The sequence below is a fragment of the Orcinus orca genome, chromosome 16 (assembly GCF_937001465.1).
Source record: "Orcinus orca chromosome 16, mOrcOrc1.1, whole genome shotgun sequence".
NCBI classification, from domain to species: Eukaryota; Metazoa; Chordata; class Mammalia; order Artiodactyla; family Delphinidae; genus Orcinus; species Orcinus orca.
Window position 1 is genome coordinate 64,581,618 of NC_064574.1, and position 19,614 is coordinate 64,601,231.

General features: G+C 51.0%; 1 protein-coding gene across 6 annotated transcripts in view; it reads right to left on the bottom strand.

The window, feature by feature from the left end:
• The window catches only part of SYT17 (synaptotagmin 17), a 121,780-nt gene that overhangs the window by 72,385 nt on the left and 29,781 nt on the right, over positions 1-19,614 (bottom strand). For 3 of the 6 annotated variants that reach the window (XM_049698848.1, XM_033416453.2, XM_049698849.1), the window contains exons 4-6: positions 9,735-9,869; positions 3,393-3,541; positions 6-625 (exon numbers count right to left, since the gene is read on the bottom strand). In XM_049698848.1, coding sequence (XP_049554805.1) covers positions 6-625; positions 3,393-3,541; positions 9,735-9,869 — 904 coding nt within the window. Of the gene's footprint in view, positions 1-5; positions 626-3,392; positions 3,542-9,734; positions 9,884-10,540; positions 10,564-10,704; positions 10,993-14,155; positions 15,983-19,614 lie in introns of those variants that run through there. The other 3 variants (XM_033416455.2, XM_033416454.2, XM_033416457.2) reach the window with 3 other exon arrangements.

Genomic DNA, 19,614 nt, shown 5'->3' on the forward strand with positions numbered 1-19,614 from the left:
CTTACCTGAGAACTGGGAATCAGAGCCTTCCACCAGTGTCCGCCTTTCACCAAGTCGACCTCGCACAAAGGCACGGCCACCTTGCCGATGACACAGTGGCGTGAGAACTTATCAAAGTCCAGCACAGTCAGCAGCAGGGTCCTCCTCTGCGCCTCCAGGAAGGGGATCTCAAAGGTGTAGCGCTCCTCGAACACGGGCTTCTGGGTCTTGCGTTTGACCCCGGTCTGCTTGGAGTTCTTCTGGTCCGGCAGGAGGCAGATCTTGACGTAGGGGTTGGAGTGCGCCATGTCCTGGCGCGCGCCATCGTGGGAGATGGGAGGTGGCAGGTCCCTGGCCTCGATCACGCGCACCGTCAGGTGGTTGTGCAGCAGGTCGTACTGGGTGCTGAAGTGCAGCATGCCCAGCTGGTACTTGGACAGGATCTCTGCGTCCGTCAGAAAGTCCACGTCGTCGCTGTTGGAGCCGAGGGAGTACAGGCGGGGCTCGAACTTTCTGAAATAGTCATCCGGGGTATAGGTCCGTCTGAGCACCGAGGGCTGGATGGGCTCCTTCTTGGCGCTGAGAATGCCGAACTCGATGGGTTTAATATCGATGAGTGGGGAGCTGGGTCGTCTGGAATCGAGACCTACACACCCATCAGAAATAACAATGAACACCACACCAAGTACCGGACCGGACCTGGGCCGATCTGTGAGACTGACGACATTTCCCGGATCCTCACACCTGTTCGCTCTGCTTCATGATGCTCTCTGCCAGGTGCTCTCCACTCCCGGGAATCCTCTTATTTACTCTATGGGAGGCAGCCTGGCGGTACAGCCATCCCCATCGCCATCACCACGGCAGCTAAGTGCCAGCCACTGCCCTAACTGCGCTGCCTATATCCAGTTATCTAATCTTCACAAGGTATTAGCCAGTGACTGTTATCTCCACTTTACAGATGAGGAAACAGAAACTTTAAGTCACTCACCAAAGGTCACACAACTAGTAAGAGGAGGAGCCAGGAGTCAAGCCCCACCTGTCTGGCCCCAGAGTCTGGCTCTAACCATTACCCTATACTGCCTCCACTTTCACAGAGTAGGCTCTGGGGCCAGAGTGCCTGGGTCAAATTCCAACCCGGCTACTTCCCAGTGAGTGTGAATCTCTAGTAATGAGCCGTGTGACTCCAGGCACATTTTACACACTCGGTTTTCCCACCTGAAACATGGAGCCCATCACAGCACCCACCTCAGGGACTGTGGTGAAGATTCACTGAGCAATGCAGAGAGGGCTCAGCACAGAACACACACATGGTTAAGAGGCACTAAATGGTAGCTACTGCCCATCTTCAAGGATCACACTCACACCTCGTCACTTACAGGGTACCTCTCCCCGGCAAGCAGCAGAGTTCACTGCTCCCAGGTTCATCATTCCAATCTCTGCTCATCCCTCTGTTCTAGCAATGAGCTCATGGCATTCTTTTTTCATTTTTAAAGGACTTAACTGAGGCATGATTGACATACACAAACCTGTCTATATATACACAACTTGATGAGTTTGGAGATAAGTTTGCACCCATGAAACCGTCACCACAACCTATACCATAAACGTATCCATCACCTTCAGAAGTTTCCTCCTGCTTTCTTTCTTTCTTTAATTTTATGTGTGTGGTAAGAACATAAGAGCTACCCTCTTTTTTAAGTACTCCATACAGTACTGTTAATTTTATGCACTCTGCTGGACAGTGACTCTCTAGAACTTACTCATCTGGCATAAGTGAAACCAACACCTGCCTGGTTCCAGCTCCCCCTGGGAACCATATTCTACTCTCTGGGCTTAGGAGTTTGATTATGAGATGCCTCGTATTAATAGGATTGGTATTTGTCCTTTCATGGCATCTTGTTAATTGCCCAAAGCCTGTCTTGCTGGCTAAAATCACGAGCCTTTGCCGGTGCGTGGCTGCACTCTCTGATAAATGTGTGCTGAATGCAGTCATCCCTGTATAGAGCTGGGCACGAGATTTAGGAATCATCTAGACTAGCGCCATCCAAGAGAAAATAAATGCGAGCCAGATACAGATGTACAAGCCACAGAGGTAACTTAAAATTTTCCGGTAGCCACAAGTTTTTAAAACTACCAAGCAACAGGTGAAATCAATTTTAATATCCAATATATCCAAAATATAATCATTTCAATATGCACGCAATGTAAAAACATTTTAGTGAGACACTATAAATTCTCTTTTGTCACACTGGCTTCAAAATCCATTGGGTATGTAACAGGTGCGGGGCATCTCAGCTCAGCCACATGGGTGGTGGCCGCTGTGACCAGCGCGGGGGGCAGGACAGCCCTCTCATTCTACAGATGGAAAGACTGAGGCTACAGAAGCCCGACATCCCCTCCGTTTCACTATTTCAAGCCCTTGAACTTTACTTCCTTCTTCTTCCCCCCATAGTCCCAGGAAAGATCAGACATCAGTCATTTCCAGCTGAGTGGATTAGTTTCCTGAATTTAAGCTTTTTCCCTGTTAAGTGAATTTCAGACATCAGCTGAATGAGACAGAGGAGACTCATTTGGGGAGTGACAGGAGGTTGGGAGTCTCTGGGCTTTCTCCTTCCCACCCAGATCATGCCATCTGGTCAAACACACAGGCTATACATGGACAAACTGAGTGGCCTGAGGGCCACATTCAACCCAGAGATACATTCTGTTTGAGTTTAAAAGTAAAGAAGTTTCATATAAAAACCCAGACTGCCAGTTTCCCTTTCCAAAGATCAGGCAATACAATCCCACATGGCAAGAGCTGAGTAGTAGCTGGCCCCGTTCAATGAGACATTAGCTTCCTAACTGGCCCCAATCCCTACCCTGCCCTAGTACAAGGCCAAGAGTCAGCTGCCATTTGTCACTGCATTTGGGTGATATTTATCTCTCTCCAACCCTCTGCACTCAGTCACTGACACAATCCATTTGGCCCCTGAAGTCACTTGAATTTGCAAGCCCTGCTACGTAACATGGTAACTAACACTTGCCTTTCGGGGTCCGAAATGATAATATGCTGACAATGTCATCAACTGAGCCAATTCAATGAAACTTGTGATCAATACTACAAAAATCAATCAAAATGATCGCTTCTCACTGAACTTGGAAGAAATCAGGTGCGATGCCCTCCTCTGTCACACTGCCATGATCTCTGTCATCTTGTCTCCTGGCCTGTCACACCACTCCACCCCCTCCCCAGAGATGACCCTGTCCTTCATGTCTTTCCCGGGGATGCTCCTGAGTGTCTGGGAATGCCAGCTTTCTCCATTTGTCCTGGGGACCCAGATAGCGGGGGTGTACTTCACAGACTGAGTGGCAGCTGAGCAGCAAGGCTTGCTCGAGCCAGGACCCCTGACCGTCACGGCAGAGACGCTTACTTGAAATCCTCCGGGTCAGGCTGTATGTAGACTTAGATGTGTCCGAGGACGAGCATCTCCGATCTGGGGAGTTGGTCCGTGGGGTCAGCGGGACTTCACTGGCTGTGTGGACAGAGTTCCCGTCCTTGTCACTGCTCCGGCTGGCCAACCTGTAGGAGAGAAGAGGTCTCAGTGGTTGTCAGAGAATCCCCAGGGATTGGCATCTCTGTCCCATGGGAGACAGACCCATGACGAAACTGCTCTCAGACCCAGGTTATGCAACTTGGAATAAAGCAAATTTGAAATAAACTCTCAATAGCTGTTAACTCTCAATAACATCTTGCTTGTTGTACAAAATGTGAAATGATATAAATGAGTATTTCCCAATTTAGAACAATCCGTCAAGAATTTGCACAATTTCAGAGCTGAGGCTGGGGTGGGGGGAGGGGTATGGAAACTTCCTCAGGATGCTGCCACACGGAGGGTACCACTTTGACTAAACCAAGACAAGACCTGTCAGTCTTCAGTCTGGAAGGGAGAATGTGGCCGTTTATATGCATCAGAACTTCTGCGAGTGGCTTTTGGTAAGAAGTGTCCCACTATTTCAACAGTCACTGTGTCTATAAGATCTTTAAAAAATATCCTATAACAATGTCACTCCAAGTTTCTTTGAATGGCAAGGCTATGGCTACAAAATGGCCCTGAGAATCAATGATTTAAGAGCAACATTTTGATGTGTAGAAACAGCTGCGAATTAGCAGCAGCCACAACTCAGTGTGCTCCCAATAAGGATGAGAAATGCTGAAAAAATAGAAAGCACTTCGGGGGGCGGCGGTACAAGGTAGTAATTAAGAGCTAGCTCAAGGCAAGTCCCTCCCTCTCTCTGTGCCTCCGTCTCCCCGTCTATAAAATGGGACTAATAATAGTACCTGCCTTACCCAGTTGCTGTGAACACTGAGTTAACAATATAAAATGCTTAGAACAGTGGTTGGTATGTTGCAGGTAAGTGCTCAATACATTTTAATTGATGTTATTATAGCAGAGGTGGCTTTAAGATCCCCCAATACTCACACAGCTACTAAGGACGCTGGGAAGGGGAAGGGGCGGGGAGACAGCTTGCAAAGTGGCCGTGAGACTGATGCTGCTGACAGCAAGCCCCTCGGCCATACCTTCAAGACTGCATCCCCCAACTTGACATTTAAACCTGAGGCGAAACTAGTCTTGAAAAATGCAACTTTCAAATTCTATAAGGTCTGCAGATGCAGCCTGGGCATGACATGAGACTGATCTGATGTTCCTCCAAAGCTAGGGTCACAGCCAGGACGAATGGGCACGTTACGGGGCGAAACTCCCAGTCCTTGCTTGCCTCCTGCTCCTGGTCTGTAAAAGGAGAACGGAGGGGCTTCCCTGGTGGCGCAGTGGCTGGGAGTCTGCCTGCCGATGCAGGGGACGCAGGTTCGTGCCCCGGTCCGGGAAGATCCCACATGCCGTGGAGCGGCTGGGCCTGTGAGCCATGGCCGCTGGGCCTGGGCGTCCGGAGCCTGTGCTCCGCAGCGGGAGAGGCCACAACAGTGAGAGGCCCGCGTACCGCAAAAAAAAAAAAAAAAAAAAAAAAAAAAAGGAGAATGGCCAGATGGAATGTGGGGCATGGAAGGGGGCAGGCGAGGGCACAGAGATGCGATCGTACTAGATCCTTCTCTCTCTCCTGTAAATGAAGCAGCAGCACCTCCCAAGGAAGGCAGGACCAAAATGCGACGCGGCCACTGGGGCCCCTCCGCCTGCATGGCCTGTTTCCCGGCTGTCATACCTCACTGAGGCCGCTGCCTCCACCTGTGAAGTCCCATCAGTCTTCAAGGATCAGCTTAAATGCCATTGCTTCCTGAAGCTTTGGTTGAGTCCTCTCAGACACGGTAGCAGTGTATGCCCAGCCCACCCCTGTCCCTTTGGCGACCATCAAGCCTCCGTGCCCTCTGTTCCTTCCGCCTGGAATGCTCTTCCTGCCCCCCGTCACCTGTCTTGTTCCTCCTCATTGTTCAGATCTCAGCTGCAACAGCACCTCCTCAGAGAGGCCCCGCCCTGTCCCGTCACCTCCTCCCACCCCGTCACTCCTTATCCCTGCACCTTCTTTTTCCCACTTCAGCACATAACTCTTCTTCAGTGTAGCCTGCCTGCCTATCTTCTGCGTCTAAGCCACAGCTCCACGCGGGCAGGGGCAGTATCTGCCTTACTCACCACTGCCCTCCTTGCCCTAGCACGGCACCTGGCACGTCTGGGGCGCTCTGGTTTATTTTTTTCAGTGAATGGGTGAATGAATACACCTTTCCAGTGGTTCTCATCTGACTTATCTTGTGTCACTCTGATCTGAGGGCACGCCTTGTCACTCCTCCCATAACAGGGTACAGATCTTAACGGTGGGATCTGTACTTACTGTGATCAAAAGTACCAGGTGCTGAGCACCTACTGTGTGCCAGGCACTGTGCTCAATGCTCTGTATGAACCATCATTTCATCCTTGAATCAATGCAGGAGTTAGTCGTTATGAACCACCCCCACCCCCTTTACAGACAGGGAAATGGAGGCCCCAATCGGGTGGAGGGAGGGGTGGAGAATTGACCTGCACCACTGTGAAATGGCAGAACCCCAGTGGAATGCAACAGTACCAGACTCCGGATCACATGCCCCACGCTACAGAGCTGGGTATCCCCTGGGAGGCCTGTAAGAGCCCTGCGCTTAGTAGGTACTCAACACATGCTTGTTGGACAAAGAAATAACCTAATTCACTCTTCAGTGAGGGTCTTCCTGGCACTGCCCCAAAAGGAGCCAGTCGGATTGTACCGTTTTTCTGACCCTCACCAGCCCAGCCCAGCCCAGCCCAAGAAAGCTGGGGGGACCCACGTGATGGAAGCATATGTGACAATTAATGGTGTGTCCCCCCAAATCACACACACAAAGGGCCAGCTCATCTGCCACATGCCACCCCACAGAGAGGCATGTTCTGTGGTTCTTGGTTCTAATGTCACAGTAGCAACAGCACTACAAGGCCTGTACACTTGACATTTCTACTCTCTGCCTGTTTGATAACATGCAACTGCCTGCCTGGTAAATAAATCTGAGGAAAGCACAAGCACTAAATTCTCTTTCTGGAGGATTTAACCGGCCTCCCCTTTACCGATTTCTCTTAATATTTCGCATGATCTTGACAGTCAAAAATGTACTCAGTGTGCCCAGGATTCAAGGAAGACCTGGGTCATCTTAGGAAGCACAAAGGTCATGTACAGCTGCTCAGACTGTACACTGCACTACGCTAGGTGGTCCCATTCATAATGACCACCACGTGAAGGGCACCTCCTGAAGCTGTGTGGTGTGCTGGCTCTGCTGGAAGGTTCCAGCCCACTTCTCTGCTTGTGGCATAACCAAAACAAGTGTCTTCCCTGAGGGTCCCACCCCAGAAGAAATCCCCCGCTTGTACAAAGGGTCAGCAGCCTGGGCAAAGCAAAACTATCCTCCAACTCAGTGGCCGTGCATCTGGAACACTCTGCATCTGGGGCAAACAGATACCAGGCTGTGATTTTCAATGTCTATCAGGGGTCTACTCTGGTTCAGAAGAAAATCCAAATTCCTTAATCTGGCATTTGAGACCCTACACGACCTGAGCTCGCAGGCTCGTTTTCTATGATCCCCCCGATTCGTGGCGTTTGTCCACCCTGGATCCAGTCACAGCACCCAAATTGTTTATTACCCAGGTCTGCAAACTACAGGGCCAAATCCACTGCCTAATTTTGTAGAAGTGTTATTGGAGCACAGCTATGCCCATTCACTAATGAACTGTCTATGGTTGCTTTTGTACTACAAGGATAGAAGTGAGTAGCTGCAACAGAAACTAAGCCCAAGAGGCTAAAATATTTACTATCTAGCCCTTTACCGGAAAAGTTTGCCAACCCCTGTTCGACTAGCTTATTATTTCTTGTGTTTCAGGTGGAATAACCCTTTCCCTGGTTCCAGCATGGTCAGCAAACCCAGGAATGATCCCAGCACTTTTTCCTCCAAGCAAAAGTGATTGGATCAAGTGATTGGCACACGACCCGAGCCAGGGCAATGAGAGCCTTTCCCGATACATTTGTTGCTGTTAAAAATGAGGCAGAGAAAAAACAAAGCTTAAGAATGAGGCCAGGGCTTCCCTGGTGGCGCAGTGGTTGAGAGTCCGCCTGCCGATGCAGGGGACACGGGTTCGTGCCCCGGTCCGGGAGGATCCCACATGCCGCATAGCGGCTGGGCCCGTCAGCCATGACCGCTGAGCCTGCGCATCGGAGCCTGTGCTCCGCAACGGGAGAGGCCACAACAGTGAGAGGCCCGCGTACCGCAAAAAAAAAAAAAAAAAAAGGATGAGGCCAAAACAGAAGAAACGTAAAGAAAGAGAGTGAGAGCGCGTACATGCACGCCCATGACATCATTTGAGCCCCTGGATCCAGCTATGCCTGCAGTCATTCTCCCAGGATTTTTCCATAACAAAACTCTATGCAAGACCGTCATACGGGCGTGCAGGGTGTGAATACACAAACTGAACTTATATACCTGCTGTACCTCCTACACTAGAGTTTAAATCCCCTGAGCATGGGAACAGGACTCTATCTAGCCTTGTAGGGCAACCTCAAGAGAAAAACTACCGAAGAAACTGAGATTAACTTTTCAAGGGCATGACTGCCACTTTCAGGACTCACTTTCTGCCTGCAGGTTAGTCAGCTGGTCAATAGCCATTTTTTGGAATGAACAAGACAGCCCTGGCACAGCAGAGCTGGAGTTCTTCTGAGCATGGCTTTAAAGACGCCAGATGGGCTGAGCCAACCTCCGTCACTGGAAAATGGGGATGATCCCTTGATTAACGAGTTGGTTTCACCAAACATCTCAACTCTGTGCACACCTGCAGGATCCAGGCTACAACCTGTGAGTAATGGGAGGTTCCTTAACATTATCTTTATCAGTTGAAAGAATCTTGATCTATACCTAACAATAACAGAGATGAATACTTACTACTGTGCTCAGCACATTGGTGCATATCTCATGACGCCTAACAGCGACCCTATAAAGTAAGTTCTATTACTTTTCCTACTTTACAGATGGGGAAACCCAGAATAGGGTAAAAAGAATCACTTAACGTCTATGATTACCAACAAGGTATCAAGCAGCCTTAGGTACTTTTCCATACACTAATTCATGCAATCACCACAACCACCCTATAAGATAAATACTATTCTTTTTATCATCCCCATTTGACAGATGGGAAATCAAGGCACAGAGCGATCAAGCAACTTGTCCAAGGGAACAGAACTAGAAAAAAGTAGGAGAAACAGGATTTGAACTCACAGAGCCTGACACAGAGCCATTTGGCTATGGAAATATCTGATACTTGCTTCTAAGAAAATAAGAGGACTGAGGCATGACCCCCAACTTGGAGGGAAAGATGGGGCGCCAGAGGCTTCTGGAATCTTAGCCCAAGGGTTTAGCTGAGACAGCACTGGATCCCCACTGAGGCTGCAGCTGTGGGCCCTCACACTGTCTTCCCAACTCTCTGAGCCTCCCCTCTGTATCATGAGAAGTGGCACCTGGTGATTCCCAGGCCCTGGCCCTCTAGACTCAACCCAGACTCTCCGGCCACATTCCTCTCCCAGCCACAGAGAGGTGGACCAGACACGTGGCTGAGAAGCTTCAAAACTGCGTTCCCAAAATATCCGAGCGACTGGCAGATGGAGATGTTGTATGCGGGCGCGGGAGGAAAACGAATTGGAAATAAAACGAAAGACGCCAGAGAGAACATAAACAGCGAAGGAGGACACGATGGCGACTGGAGGTGCTTTTCTGCTCCCCTGTTTCTGAAGTTCCTGCTCAAACCAGCAGAGAGGCACTTGTTTGTTCATGCTGTCCACACCAAATACTCCTTGAGCATCTAGCATGAGCCAGGCACGGGCCAGGTGCTAGGACAGTTTGTCGTACTGACTTGGATTGAAACCTTTAGAATGTGGACATCCCTTGAAGAATATAGATGCTCACAGATCTCTTTTTCTGCTTGGAACGACACTCAGCGTGATTAAACGTGCCCACATGCTTAGCGTTACACAGTTCGTATCTCAGAAGGCCCGATGTGAAACCAGCTACACTGAAGCCCCACCCCCAGCTGGTCTCGCCAGCCTGCCGAACGCAGCGAGGCACAGAGCACATCCCATCAGCAGCTAAGAGGTCGATGGAAACTCAGCCTTTCCCACTTTCACACCCCAAATCCTCCTTCCCGGGCCCCAAACCCCCTCGCAGAAACGGAGGAAAGAAAGGTCTTAAGATTGCCTTCCAGGAAGTTCGGAGCAGTTTTACTTACAGCCAGGGAGGAGTCTGGGCAGGGAAAGGTCCCAGAATTTCAACTTCATCCTCACTCGACTGGCAACAGCTGGATTCATAGCACTTCTGACAGCAGTGCCGGCAAGTCCATCTGCAGAGCAGCAGATCGGAGATTCTAGAAAGAAAACCCTGAGGCCATTGGGGGAGGTGGGGAGTGAAGAGGGGTAGAGGGGAGGTGGAAAGGGTGGGGAGGAAAAAGAGGAAAAACACCCAAAATTACAAGCAGCTGATCCCTGATGAGAAATAACGACATTCAGGAGGTCTGCCTCCGCCACTGATCACTTAGAACAAAATGTTTTCCATTTCTATTTACCAACTGCAGGCACAAAGATGTGGCAAACACCAACCCGCTCGAGCCATTAATAGCGAGCAAAATATTTGCAGGTTATTTTCTTTTGCAGTTTATGTGAACGTCTTTCTTGACATGGGGGTGGTTTATTCAACATCGTGAGGGCTATGCAATATGTTCTCAAAACACAATGAATATTACTTTGTCTTCTTGAAAGCAAAGCAAAAATATTTAAAAAAAATCATCTCATGACATGAGAGTAAACAGAGATAATCAAATGGCAATAAGTAGGGGGTGGGAAGGAAAACTTATCTCATCAACTAGTGTCTTTTCACCGGGATCTCCCTTCCGTAGAAGGGGATCGAAACTATGCCGTTATCAACATCCGGTTGCTGTTTAATATTCAATATCCCCGCAGCCCCACACAAGGCTCCAAAATGACAAGCAAGCATTTCTTGATCAGAAGCCAGACCAAACGAATCGCCGAATTAACTCACCTCGTTTAAAGGTTCCAACTGCCCTTTTAGAGATCCACGTGAAGCCAAGGGGCGCAGAGGGCGAGGGGGGCGACAGAGAGAGAGAGAGAGACAAGACCAGTTTAGCAATATTCCAGCAACCCAAAAAAAAAAAAAAAAAAAAAGCCCTGCTTCTTTCCACTTACCATCCTGGGAAGGGAGCTGACCTCCTAACAAGGTGTTGCTACCTTCAGGGTTGCTGGTAGCCTCCCGGCTAACCAACACCGAATAAATGGGAAACTTTAGCATTTCGATTTGATTTGCACCGTATGCTGTTATGAATCAGAGCGGGTGGATAGATAGTCATGCTATCCAATGCAGCCACACTTCAGGAGAGGAGCAAACCTTCCTATACAGAAATAGCCATGAAGCCAACCCAAAAGGACATGATTAGCTAACATGCAGGCAGGCACAGCGTGGATGTGACTTGGCTCCCCCGCCCTCCCCGAGGCCCTACCTTCCAATTCTGCTCCAATGGTGGGGAGCTTCACATGACCACCCACAAACAGAGGGAGCCAAAGAAAAGAAAGCCATAGTCTGGTCCTCGGGAAGAAGGGAGGGAGCCCCTCCCTTCTTCAGCCCCACCTCCACCCCAGTGTCTTCTCTCCAGTTCCCAAGGCAGAGTCTCCCGCCACCCCCTTCCGGGAGAGAGTCTTAATGGCTTTCCAAACGGGCCAAGTAAACCAGGTAGGTTAGGAGGAGTCTCCCACAGAACTCAGAACTTTGAGTCAAGAGGGAGAAAGTTAACTGTCTTTTTCAATTCTCTTGCAAGGAGGAGAAAGTCTTAATTTGGTACCATTGTATGTGACATTTTTCTAACAGTTGCAAATCCCATCCCCGCCTTCCTTTTTAAACTGAGAGCAGACCCCAGCTCAGAGCCTTGGAGACAGCCTACCCATCTAGAATCCAAGAATGTGGCATTATTCTCATGGTGTTTATTTTTCCTGTTGCCTTCTGTTTATATCACGTGACCCTGGTTTTCTATTATGGTAATGACATAAAGTTTCCTTTTCATACTATTTTTTAAAGTTAAAATAAAGTGCAAGTCCATTTATAGAAAAAAAATTAAGTGAATAACAGCACAGGTGGTTCGCAGCTCATGAAAAACTCAAAATCCTTGAAGTGATAAGCGATTTACTGCAGCTTGGGAAACGAAGTCTCGGGCACTAACCACACCGAGGCGGGTGAGGAGAAGGGTATGAAACTGAGTGAAGAAGCGCTAGTCCTGGCCTCACCAGTGGCCAATCATGTGACTTGGGCAAGTAGGGGTGGCGGGGGGGGGCGCACTCTGAGCCTCAGTTAACCTCTTCTCTTTAGTGGAAGGGCTAAGCTAGGACACTATGAAAATGCTTTGTCCTGCCCAGCTGCACAATATCTGAACCCCTTCTGTGGCTTATGAGAACCAGACAGTTTGTCAAGTCCAGTTGGAACCTGCTAGGCACCAGGGACTGTCCTGGCCAATACAGCAGTGAGGTGAACAATGCAGAAAAAGCTATGCCCTCGTGGGGCTCACACGAGAAAGTGTTTTAAAATGCTTACGGTCAAGTGCAAGGATACAGTGATGCTTCTTCACAACAAGCCAGGCTCACAGGGAAGGGTTTCTTGGGTATGCAGTGATCCAAAGAGAACCATTTCTAAAACCATGATGAGCAGAAGCAAGGCCACCTCAGGGGCCCCAATGAGGTACAACCACGCAGCTTTCTCAAGGCCCAGGTGCAAGGTGACTGTCAGGGCAGCAAAGAGAAACCAAGGAAATGAAGAAAGAGGAAAGGGAAGATTCTCTGAGGCTCCCAGGAATGCCAAGTCTTTGAGGCTCGGTTTCATGGGTTTGACCCAATGGAGGAGAACTGATTCGAGCCAGGAAAAAAAGGAGGAAGGAGGAGAACCCAGATATTCTAGAACAGGGGGTGCAAGCTATGGCTAGCAGACCAAATCCAGCCTGCAGCCTGTTTTTCCAGGGCCCTCCAGCTAAGAATGGTTTGTATATTTTTATTTGGTTGAAAAAGAAATTTAAAGATTAATACTTCCTGACTCATACAAAGTATATGAAATTCAGTTTCAGTGTCCACAGACTTTTATTTAGACACAGCCATGCCCATTAATTTACTACTGTCTATGGCTGTTCAGAGCCAGAGTCAAGAGGCTGTGACACAGACCATGAAGCCCTCCAAGAAAAAAGAAGTATTTACTATCTAGCCCTTTACAGAAAAAGTTTAACACCTTGTTCTAGGAGGAAAGTCAACATCACCGGGCCATCCTCATACCAGATGCTTAACAAATCCCCCACCGATCCCCACCAGCCCCCCTTTTAGGCCTCACCACGACCCCTAAGCACCTGTATGGCCTTGGGCAGGTCACTTAATTACTCTGTGCTTGAAGGCAGTCATTAAGACCCGGAGAAGCGTTGTTCCTTTCTCACTGCACTGTGCATTCTGAGGGGCAGGGACCTGCTGCTTTCTCAGCTGTGTCCCCACTGCCCATACATAGTAGGTGATTAGCCAAGTGTCTTGAGCAACTGTCGCACAGCGCCCCGCCCGACAACATCCACACAGTAGGTGAACAGTAAATGTGACCTTCATTGAACTTGAAAAGATGACCTAGGGATTCCATAAAAGAGAAGTCAATGGAGCAAACCTAAGGAGAGGGATGTGAAGGCTATGGCCTAGGTGGCAGAGCAGAGTTCCTGGCAGGTGGAAAAGCCTAAAGACATGACGAGGGAATGCGTGAGCCAAAGGGGCACGAGGGGACCAGCAGCAACCCCAGCTATAGCCGAGGGGAGACGTGAGCCCGGATGCACCCTTACTGTGGGAGCCTGGAGGCTTCTCTGCCAGGCTGAGGAGCCAGGCCCAGAAGCAAGCAGCTCAGCGGGTCTGACTGCATGACCTTGGCGCTGACCCGTCGCCACTTCCCCCCCATGTATCGAGAAGAAAAGTCTTTCAGTCAAGCAGCGCCCCCTCACCGCCCCCTAAAGAAGGTGCTTGTAAATTATTTCAGCCTAAGTTCTTGGGGGGTGTCCCCAAGATGATGGTGGTCCACAACTCCCAGACTCCAATGCAATGGCCCAAAGTAATCGGCTGCCCCCCACCACCACCAGCGCGCCTCTGGTGTGTCCCCCACCGCTCAACACCCAGTGCCCGGGAAAGACGACGTCCTTGTCCCTCCTGGCCGGAACAGGCTCCCTCCGCCGGCCAATTAGCCGGAGCCGTCACCAAGGCAACGGCAGCTGGCGGGCCGGGCGGCTGGCGCGCCCCGGGCCGCCCTGCCCGCGGCCCCTCCCCTGGGGAGGGGTGCACGAGGGAGGAGGTGGGGGAAGGGAGAAGAAAAGTCCGCCCCACCCCCATTCCTTCCCCAGGAGGTGAGGGCGCGCGTGAAGAGTCCGCTTAGGGCCTTTCGTCACGGGGTGCGGGGGTCCCCAGCCTCTTCTCCTGGGGCGCACCCCCCACTGCTGCACAGGTAGCCTGCGCTCAGACACCCTTTTTCTCCAGGCAAGTTTGTGGCAGCGCAGCCGTCTGCCCTCCCTCCCGCGCGCTCACAGTCGCAGGGGGCGCGGCACCCCTCACCCACACCGCGGACCTGGCCCCCCGGCCTCAGCCCTACCTGAATGTACGCCATTTTCGCCCGCGCGCACTCACTCCGGCCCGGGCATGGCGCCGCCACGGCCACTTTGCCCTCGCCAGCCCGAGAGAGGAGAGAAAGCAAAGGGGGAAAGAAAGAAAAAGGCAGCCGGGTGGCCCCAGACGTGACTGGCGTGGCTGATGAGCGGCTCCCGCCCCTCCGTCGGCCGCCCCGTCCTTGCCTTCCCCTGCGTTCCGGCTCCCGGAGTCGGGGCCGCCTCCCAGGTTGGGAGAGCTCGGGCGCCCAGGGCCTCCGCCTCGGCCTCCCTCGCTGTCCCGCGCTTCCCCCGAGGCGCTCCCCAGGCTACATTAAGGCCGGGACGCCTGGGGAGGGAGCCCGGGGCAACCACGGAGACTGCAGCGACCCCGGCGCGGGCGGGGCCGGAGACGCTGGGGCCAGTGCGCGCCAGAGGCGGGGGAGGGGACCGCGAAGGGGAACGGGGTGGGAGGGGGCGGTGCGCGGGTCAGCCCATCCGGTCGGCACAGATGCTGGCACCTACGAAGAGCGGGGCCTCCGAGGCGGCCGTGAAGCCGAAGGGGCACGGTCCAGCCCACCTTGTAGTCTGGAGCTGGGAGAGTCCTCCCCATCCAGCCCTCTCCCAGACCAGGTTGGAAAAACTTTATTCCCGCCCCCGCCCCCGCCCCGACGCGCCTAGAACTGTTGCGGTGAGGAACGCAAAGGCCAAACGAATGGGAGCCTCAAGTTAAGGTGGGGCCTTGGGCTCCCCGAGGGAGATACCGCGGCCAGGGTGGCAGGGGCGCGCGGAGAGATCGGCGCGTCCCTTTACCCTAAAGCTGCCGGACTTGCGCCCTGGGCGCAACAGGTCTGGCGCGGGACGGCCCAGCAGCGCCGCCCAGCGTCGCGCCCAGCGTCCTGCGTCTCTGCCCGCTCGAAGCTCCGCGCCAGCGAGCGTGCGCCCCCGGGCGTGTCCACCGCCAGCCTGCCAGCCCTCGTGGCTGGGACGGTCTGGGCCTGGAGGCCTCCCCCAAGCCCGTCCTCCCACCCCAAGGCCACAGAGCCGAGGCTGGGTCTCCACTGAGGGATATGAAGTGGAACACTGCCCTTCGCTGGTTCTCTTTTTAAAATGCCCAGCCATCTCCAGTTGCCAGTCACCTCCAGTTGCCCGTCACCAGTTTACCCGCTTTTTAAATCTCCCACTGCCTCTGTCTTTTCATCAGTAAAAATGGCATAAAATCTCTGCCCTGCCTTTCCTCCAGGGCTGTCTTGTGGGAGTAAATGAGGAAATTAATGCAGAAGTTATAAACAAAAGGTGTAATATACATATGTGTAAATATTTTGTGTAAATATCTAGCATACATATACATTTCTAAGTATGATATACTATTTCATTTGTAGCACATGGCATGTAACACATGTTGAGCGATTATAATTCTGCAGGCACCGTGCTCAACCCTTCACAAGCATTTCATTTTGTCCTCCTCTGCCTTGCGTACTCCTATACATCTAGCAGAGTGCTTGACTCCTCTTAACTTTATGAGGGAGCTGCTGCAACTATCCCCAGTTTACAGATGGGGAAACTGAGGTGCACAGAGGTAAAGCCACTCTACCAAGTTATGACAGCTGCCAGTTGGTCGCACTGGCATTTGAACCCACCATGGTCTGTACTCCTAACAACTTCATGGTATGTATCCACAATGTTTCTTTAACACTGATGGGAAGTGTGCTTGGTCGGGAGTGGGCTTCACAGAGGAGGGATGCCCACTGGGATAGGTGCCCCTTGTGGGGACTTGAGGGAGGTGGAGGGGTTTGCCAGGTGTTCCCATGAGGAATAGCTAAGTTTTTTTTTTTTTTTTTTTTTTTGTGGTACGCGGGCCTCTCACCGCTGCAGCCCCTCCCGCCGCGGAGCACAGGCTCCGGACGCGCAGGCTCAGCGGCCATGGCTCACGGGCCTAGCCGCTCCGTGGCATGTGGGATCTTCCCGGACCGGGGCGCGAACCCGTGTCCCCTGCATCGGCAGGGGGACTCTCAACCACTGCGCCACCAGGGAAGCCCTAGCTAAGCGTTTAGAGACAGTGCCAGGCAGGGCTTTAAACCTTTTAAAACCTTTTACAGCAAATTCAATCTTTTAATTCTCTGATATGCTTGAGGTGGGCACTGTTACTGTCCCACTCTTCAAATGAGAAAAAAAGGAGGCACAAAGCAGTGAAGTTGCCCAGGGGCTATATACAGCGTCGAGGAGCTGGAATTCAAACCTAGACCCCTTAAACGGAAATCCTTCCCTAGCCACTGCCCCACGTTGCTGCATAGTGCCGGATATTGGGGGTAGGGGGATGAAATCCTTAGGGTTAGTTTGGTACCTTAATCCGTAAAGACTTAAAACTGCCTCAGAATACCAAGCACCCCTCCTCCAATGAAGGGGGTTATTTTAAATGGGGATAATAGAACCTACCTCTGGGATTATCAAATACTGCCATTTATGTCAAGCGCCAGCATGCAATGGGTGCTTAATAAATGCTTGTTGAATGAACAAATGGATGGTGTTAATAGCTGATATGGGTGCCTCCAACTCCTGAGTCATTATTATGATCGAGGGCTGATCCCTTCACGTGCGTTCTTGTGTAATCCTCACCAGAGCCCTGCAAAGTGGGTACTATCATCGTCCCATATTACAGGTAAGGAAGATGAAGATCTGAAAGGGGAAGGGAGTTGCTCAAGGTAAACAGGTGAAAAGTGGCAGAGACAGGAGAAAAATGCAGATCTGGTTAGCTGCAAAGGCCCATTTCTTTAGGGCTGCACCATCCTGCCTCCAATGAAAGAAGGAACAAGAAATCGGTCCTAAGTCATTCATCAGGGGAATGTCACTTCAGGGTCTCCGGCTCTGCGAGCCTCTACCTGCCCAACAGGGGACCTGCGGTCCAGCTTTGAGGTGAAACCTGGACTCAGACCGAGGCTGTGCCTGTTTGGATAGGGCACCTTCACGGGTCTCGGTGGAGAGGCCCCCAGGCCAGTACACTGACAAATTCATGGAATTGCATATGACCTGTGGTGTGATGAAGGGAGGCCCAGGGGGCTGTCGGGGTACTGAGGAGGGGCCCTAACCTAGTGTGGTGAGGGTCAGAGAAGCCTTCCTGAGGGGTGACCTTAAGCTGAGTCCCAAAGAACCGAGATGAGGAGATTATTCTAGAGCCCAGTGGTACTTGACTGGGGTGGAGGAGTCCATGAATTTAGAAAGGCATAAAGTTACATCTCCATGGTCACTGACCTGGGACTTCGTCACCAGTAGAAATCACATATGTTCCTATCACATTACAGTTGTTGCTTTTATAACTTGACTCTTCATTGACACCCTTTACTGTTTGAAAATTATGGCAATTATTAGGCCTCCGCACTAGGTCTTTCTATTTAATGCATTATTGAAGAAGCACACGCATTACCATAGTTAAATTTAAATTGGTTTTAATATTTTGATAAATGTATATCAGTATGTTATAATTTCATTATAATTCCATGTATCCTGCTCTATGATTGAAAAGACATTATTCTGAGGTGGGGTCTAGAGGCTTCCACAGACTGGCAGAGGGGTCCATGGCAGAGAAAGGATTAAGAACCCCTGGAGGTCACATGTACATTAGCTTAGAGATGAGAGTGCAAACTCCAAGTAGCTCTCTAGCTGAAGTGAGGGGAGGGTGGTACCAGCTGAAATTCAACAGGTAGGAGGGACCAGGGGCCAGGTAGTCTGGCAGCCTTGTGAGTTACCCCATAGAAGAGCAGGAAGGGTCAGGCCGAGGCAGATTTCTGGCATGTCTGTGTGTGTGTGTGTGTGTGTGTGTGTGTCTGTCTGTCTGTGTGTCTGTGAGCGCCGAGCAGACAAGCCTGAAGGCAGGGAGGCTGTTGCAGCAATCTGGGTAAGAAGCAGTGTGAGTCTGAACCAAGGTCATGGCCATGAATCAGTGGCCGAAACTGAATCAGCAGTGATGAGGTGGGGAAGGCAGGGGAGGCTGGAGGAGGGCAGGTTTGCTGGGGGAGGAATTGGGGTTTTGTGTTTGGATATGTTGAACCTCAGATGTGTATTGTCTAGGGTTCCTGAAAGAAACCCAGTTCAATCCAGCTTGAGCGAAAAAGAGCTGATGGGCTTATTAAGTTGGAAGGCCAAGGGCAAATCCCACAGAGATGTCTGGATTTAGGGATGCGGTGAAGTCATGAGGACTCACTCTCTCTCCATATCTTCTCTCTGAACATTGGATTTTTTTCCCCCTGGAGTAGGTTTGTTTCACATGGCAGAAAAATGGCCACTAGTGCCTTAAGCTTATATTTTAACAGTTTATGCTCCAAAAGGAAGAGAGACTTTGTATGAAATCTTAGGGAAAAACTCTAAATGGGGCTGCTTAGGTCACGTGCCTACCTCTGGACCAAGCAGTGTTTCCAGAGGACCCAGCACTCTGCTTGAGTCAGCCTGGACCAGGTGACCAGACGTATGTGGGTATCATTAGCCATGACCCCATAAGGACCCAGAGAGGGGCAGGAGGGGTTCTGTAAGAGATTACAGGAGACAAAAATGCGCACAATGATACGGCAGTGGAACATCCAGGTGTAGATGCCCAATGGGCAGGTTCGATGGTTCCAGAGTTCAGCCCCTCCTAATGCAGAAAGACACTCAGAGTTGCAGGTCAGGAGATGAGGCTTCAGTCACCTCCTGGTGGCACGCCCAAGCTCATCTCAGTCTGCAGCGTCTACAAGGAACCTGGCCTCTCACATTCTCCCCTCAGAGACCCAGCCCTGGATGCAGACACAGGCACATAATAATGGTTTTCCCTTCAGGATCCTTAAGAAGGTAGTTAGAGGTGGCATTGTAAACCACAGACCTCAGGATAGCTATTATAACTAAAAAGCACCAGAACGGCAAAAGCAGTTACTGGCGTCCATATGGGCAACACACACTCTGGTTAGGTGACTTTCTATTTCTGCCATACAGGCTGACGGCATCGTCTCCCAAGTCAATTTTAATTATACAGCTTCCAGCACATGCCATTTAGGTCCTGTTTTAGCTGTGCCCGTAACCCTGGGCAGTGTTTCTGAACACCACGGAAGTAAGAAGCCTCCGGGCTAATTAAATAGCTGGTCTGGAAATAGGAAGGGCGGCCCCAGGGCTGACATAACAGGGCAACCCTCTGAGTGACCATGCATTGGAGTCAGACCCCTTTCATCTCCATCTTCACCAGGCTAGTGTGGTTTGATAGCTCCAAGTCCAACCTCACCTACATAATAACTGTGTGGCCTCAGGTAAGCCATTTAATCTCTGGGAACCTGAGTTTTCCTCACCTGAAGAATGGGTATAATGCTTTCCTCCCAGGGCAGGTGTGAGATGGGGCCAATGAGAAAAATGCATGTGAAACACAAGCGCATAGTTCAAAACTAGTGGCTTCTTTCCGCCATAGCATACATTTAATCTGCAGCCACGGTGCCTCTTACCCTATTTTACA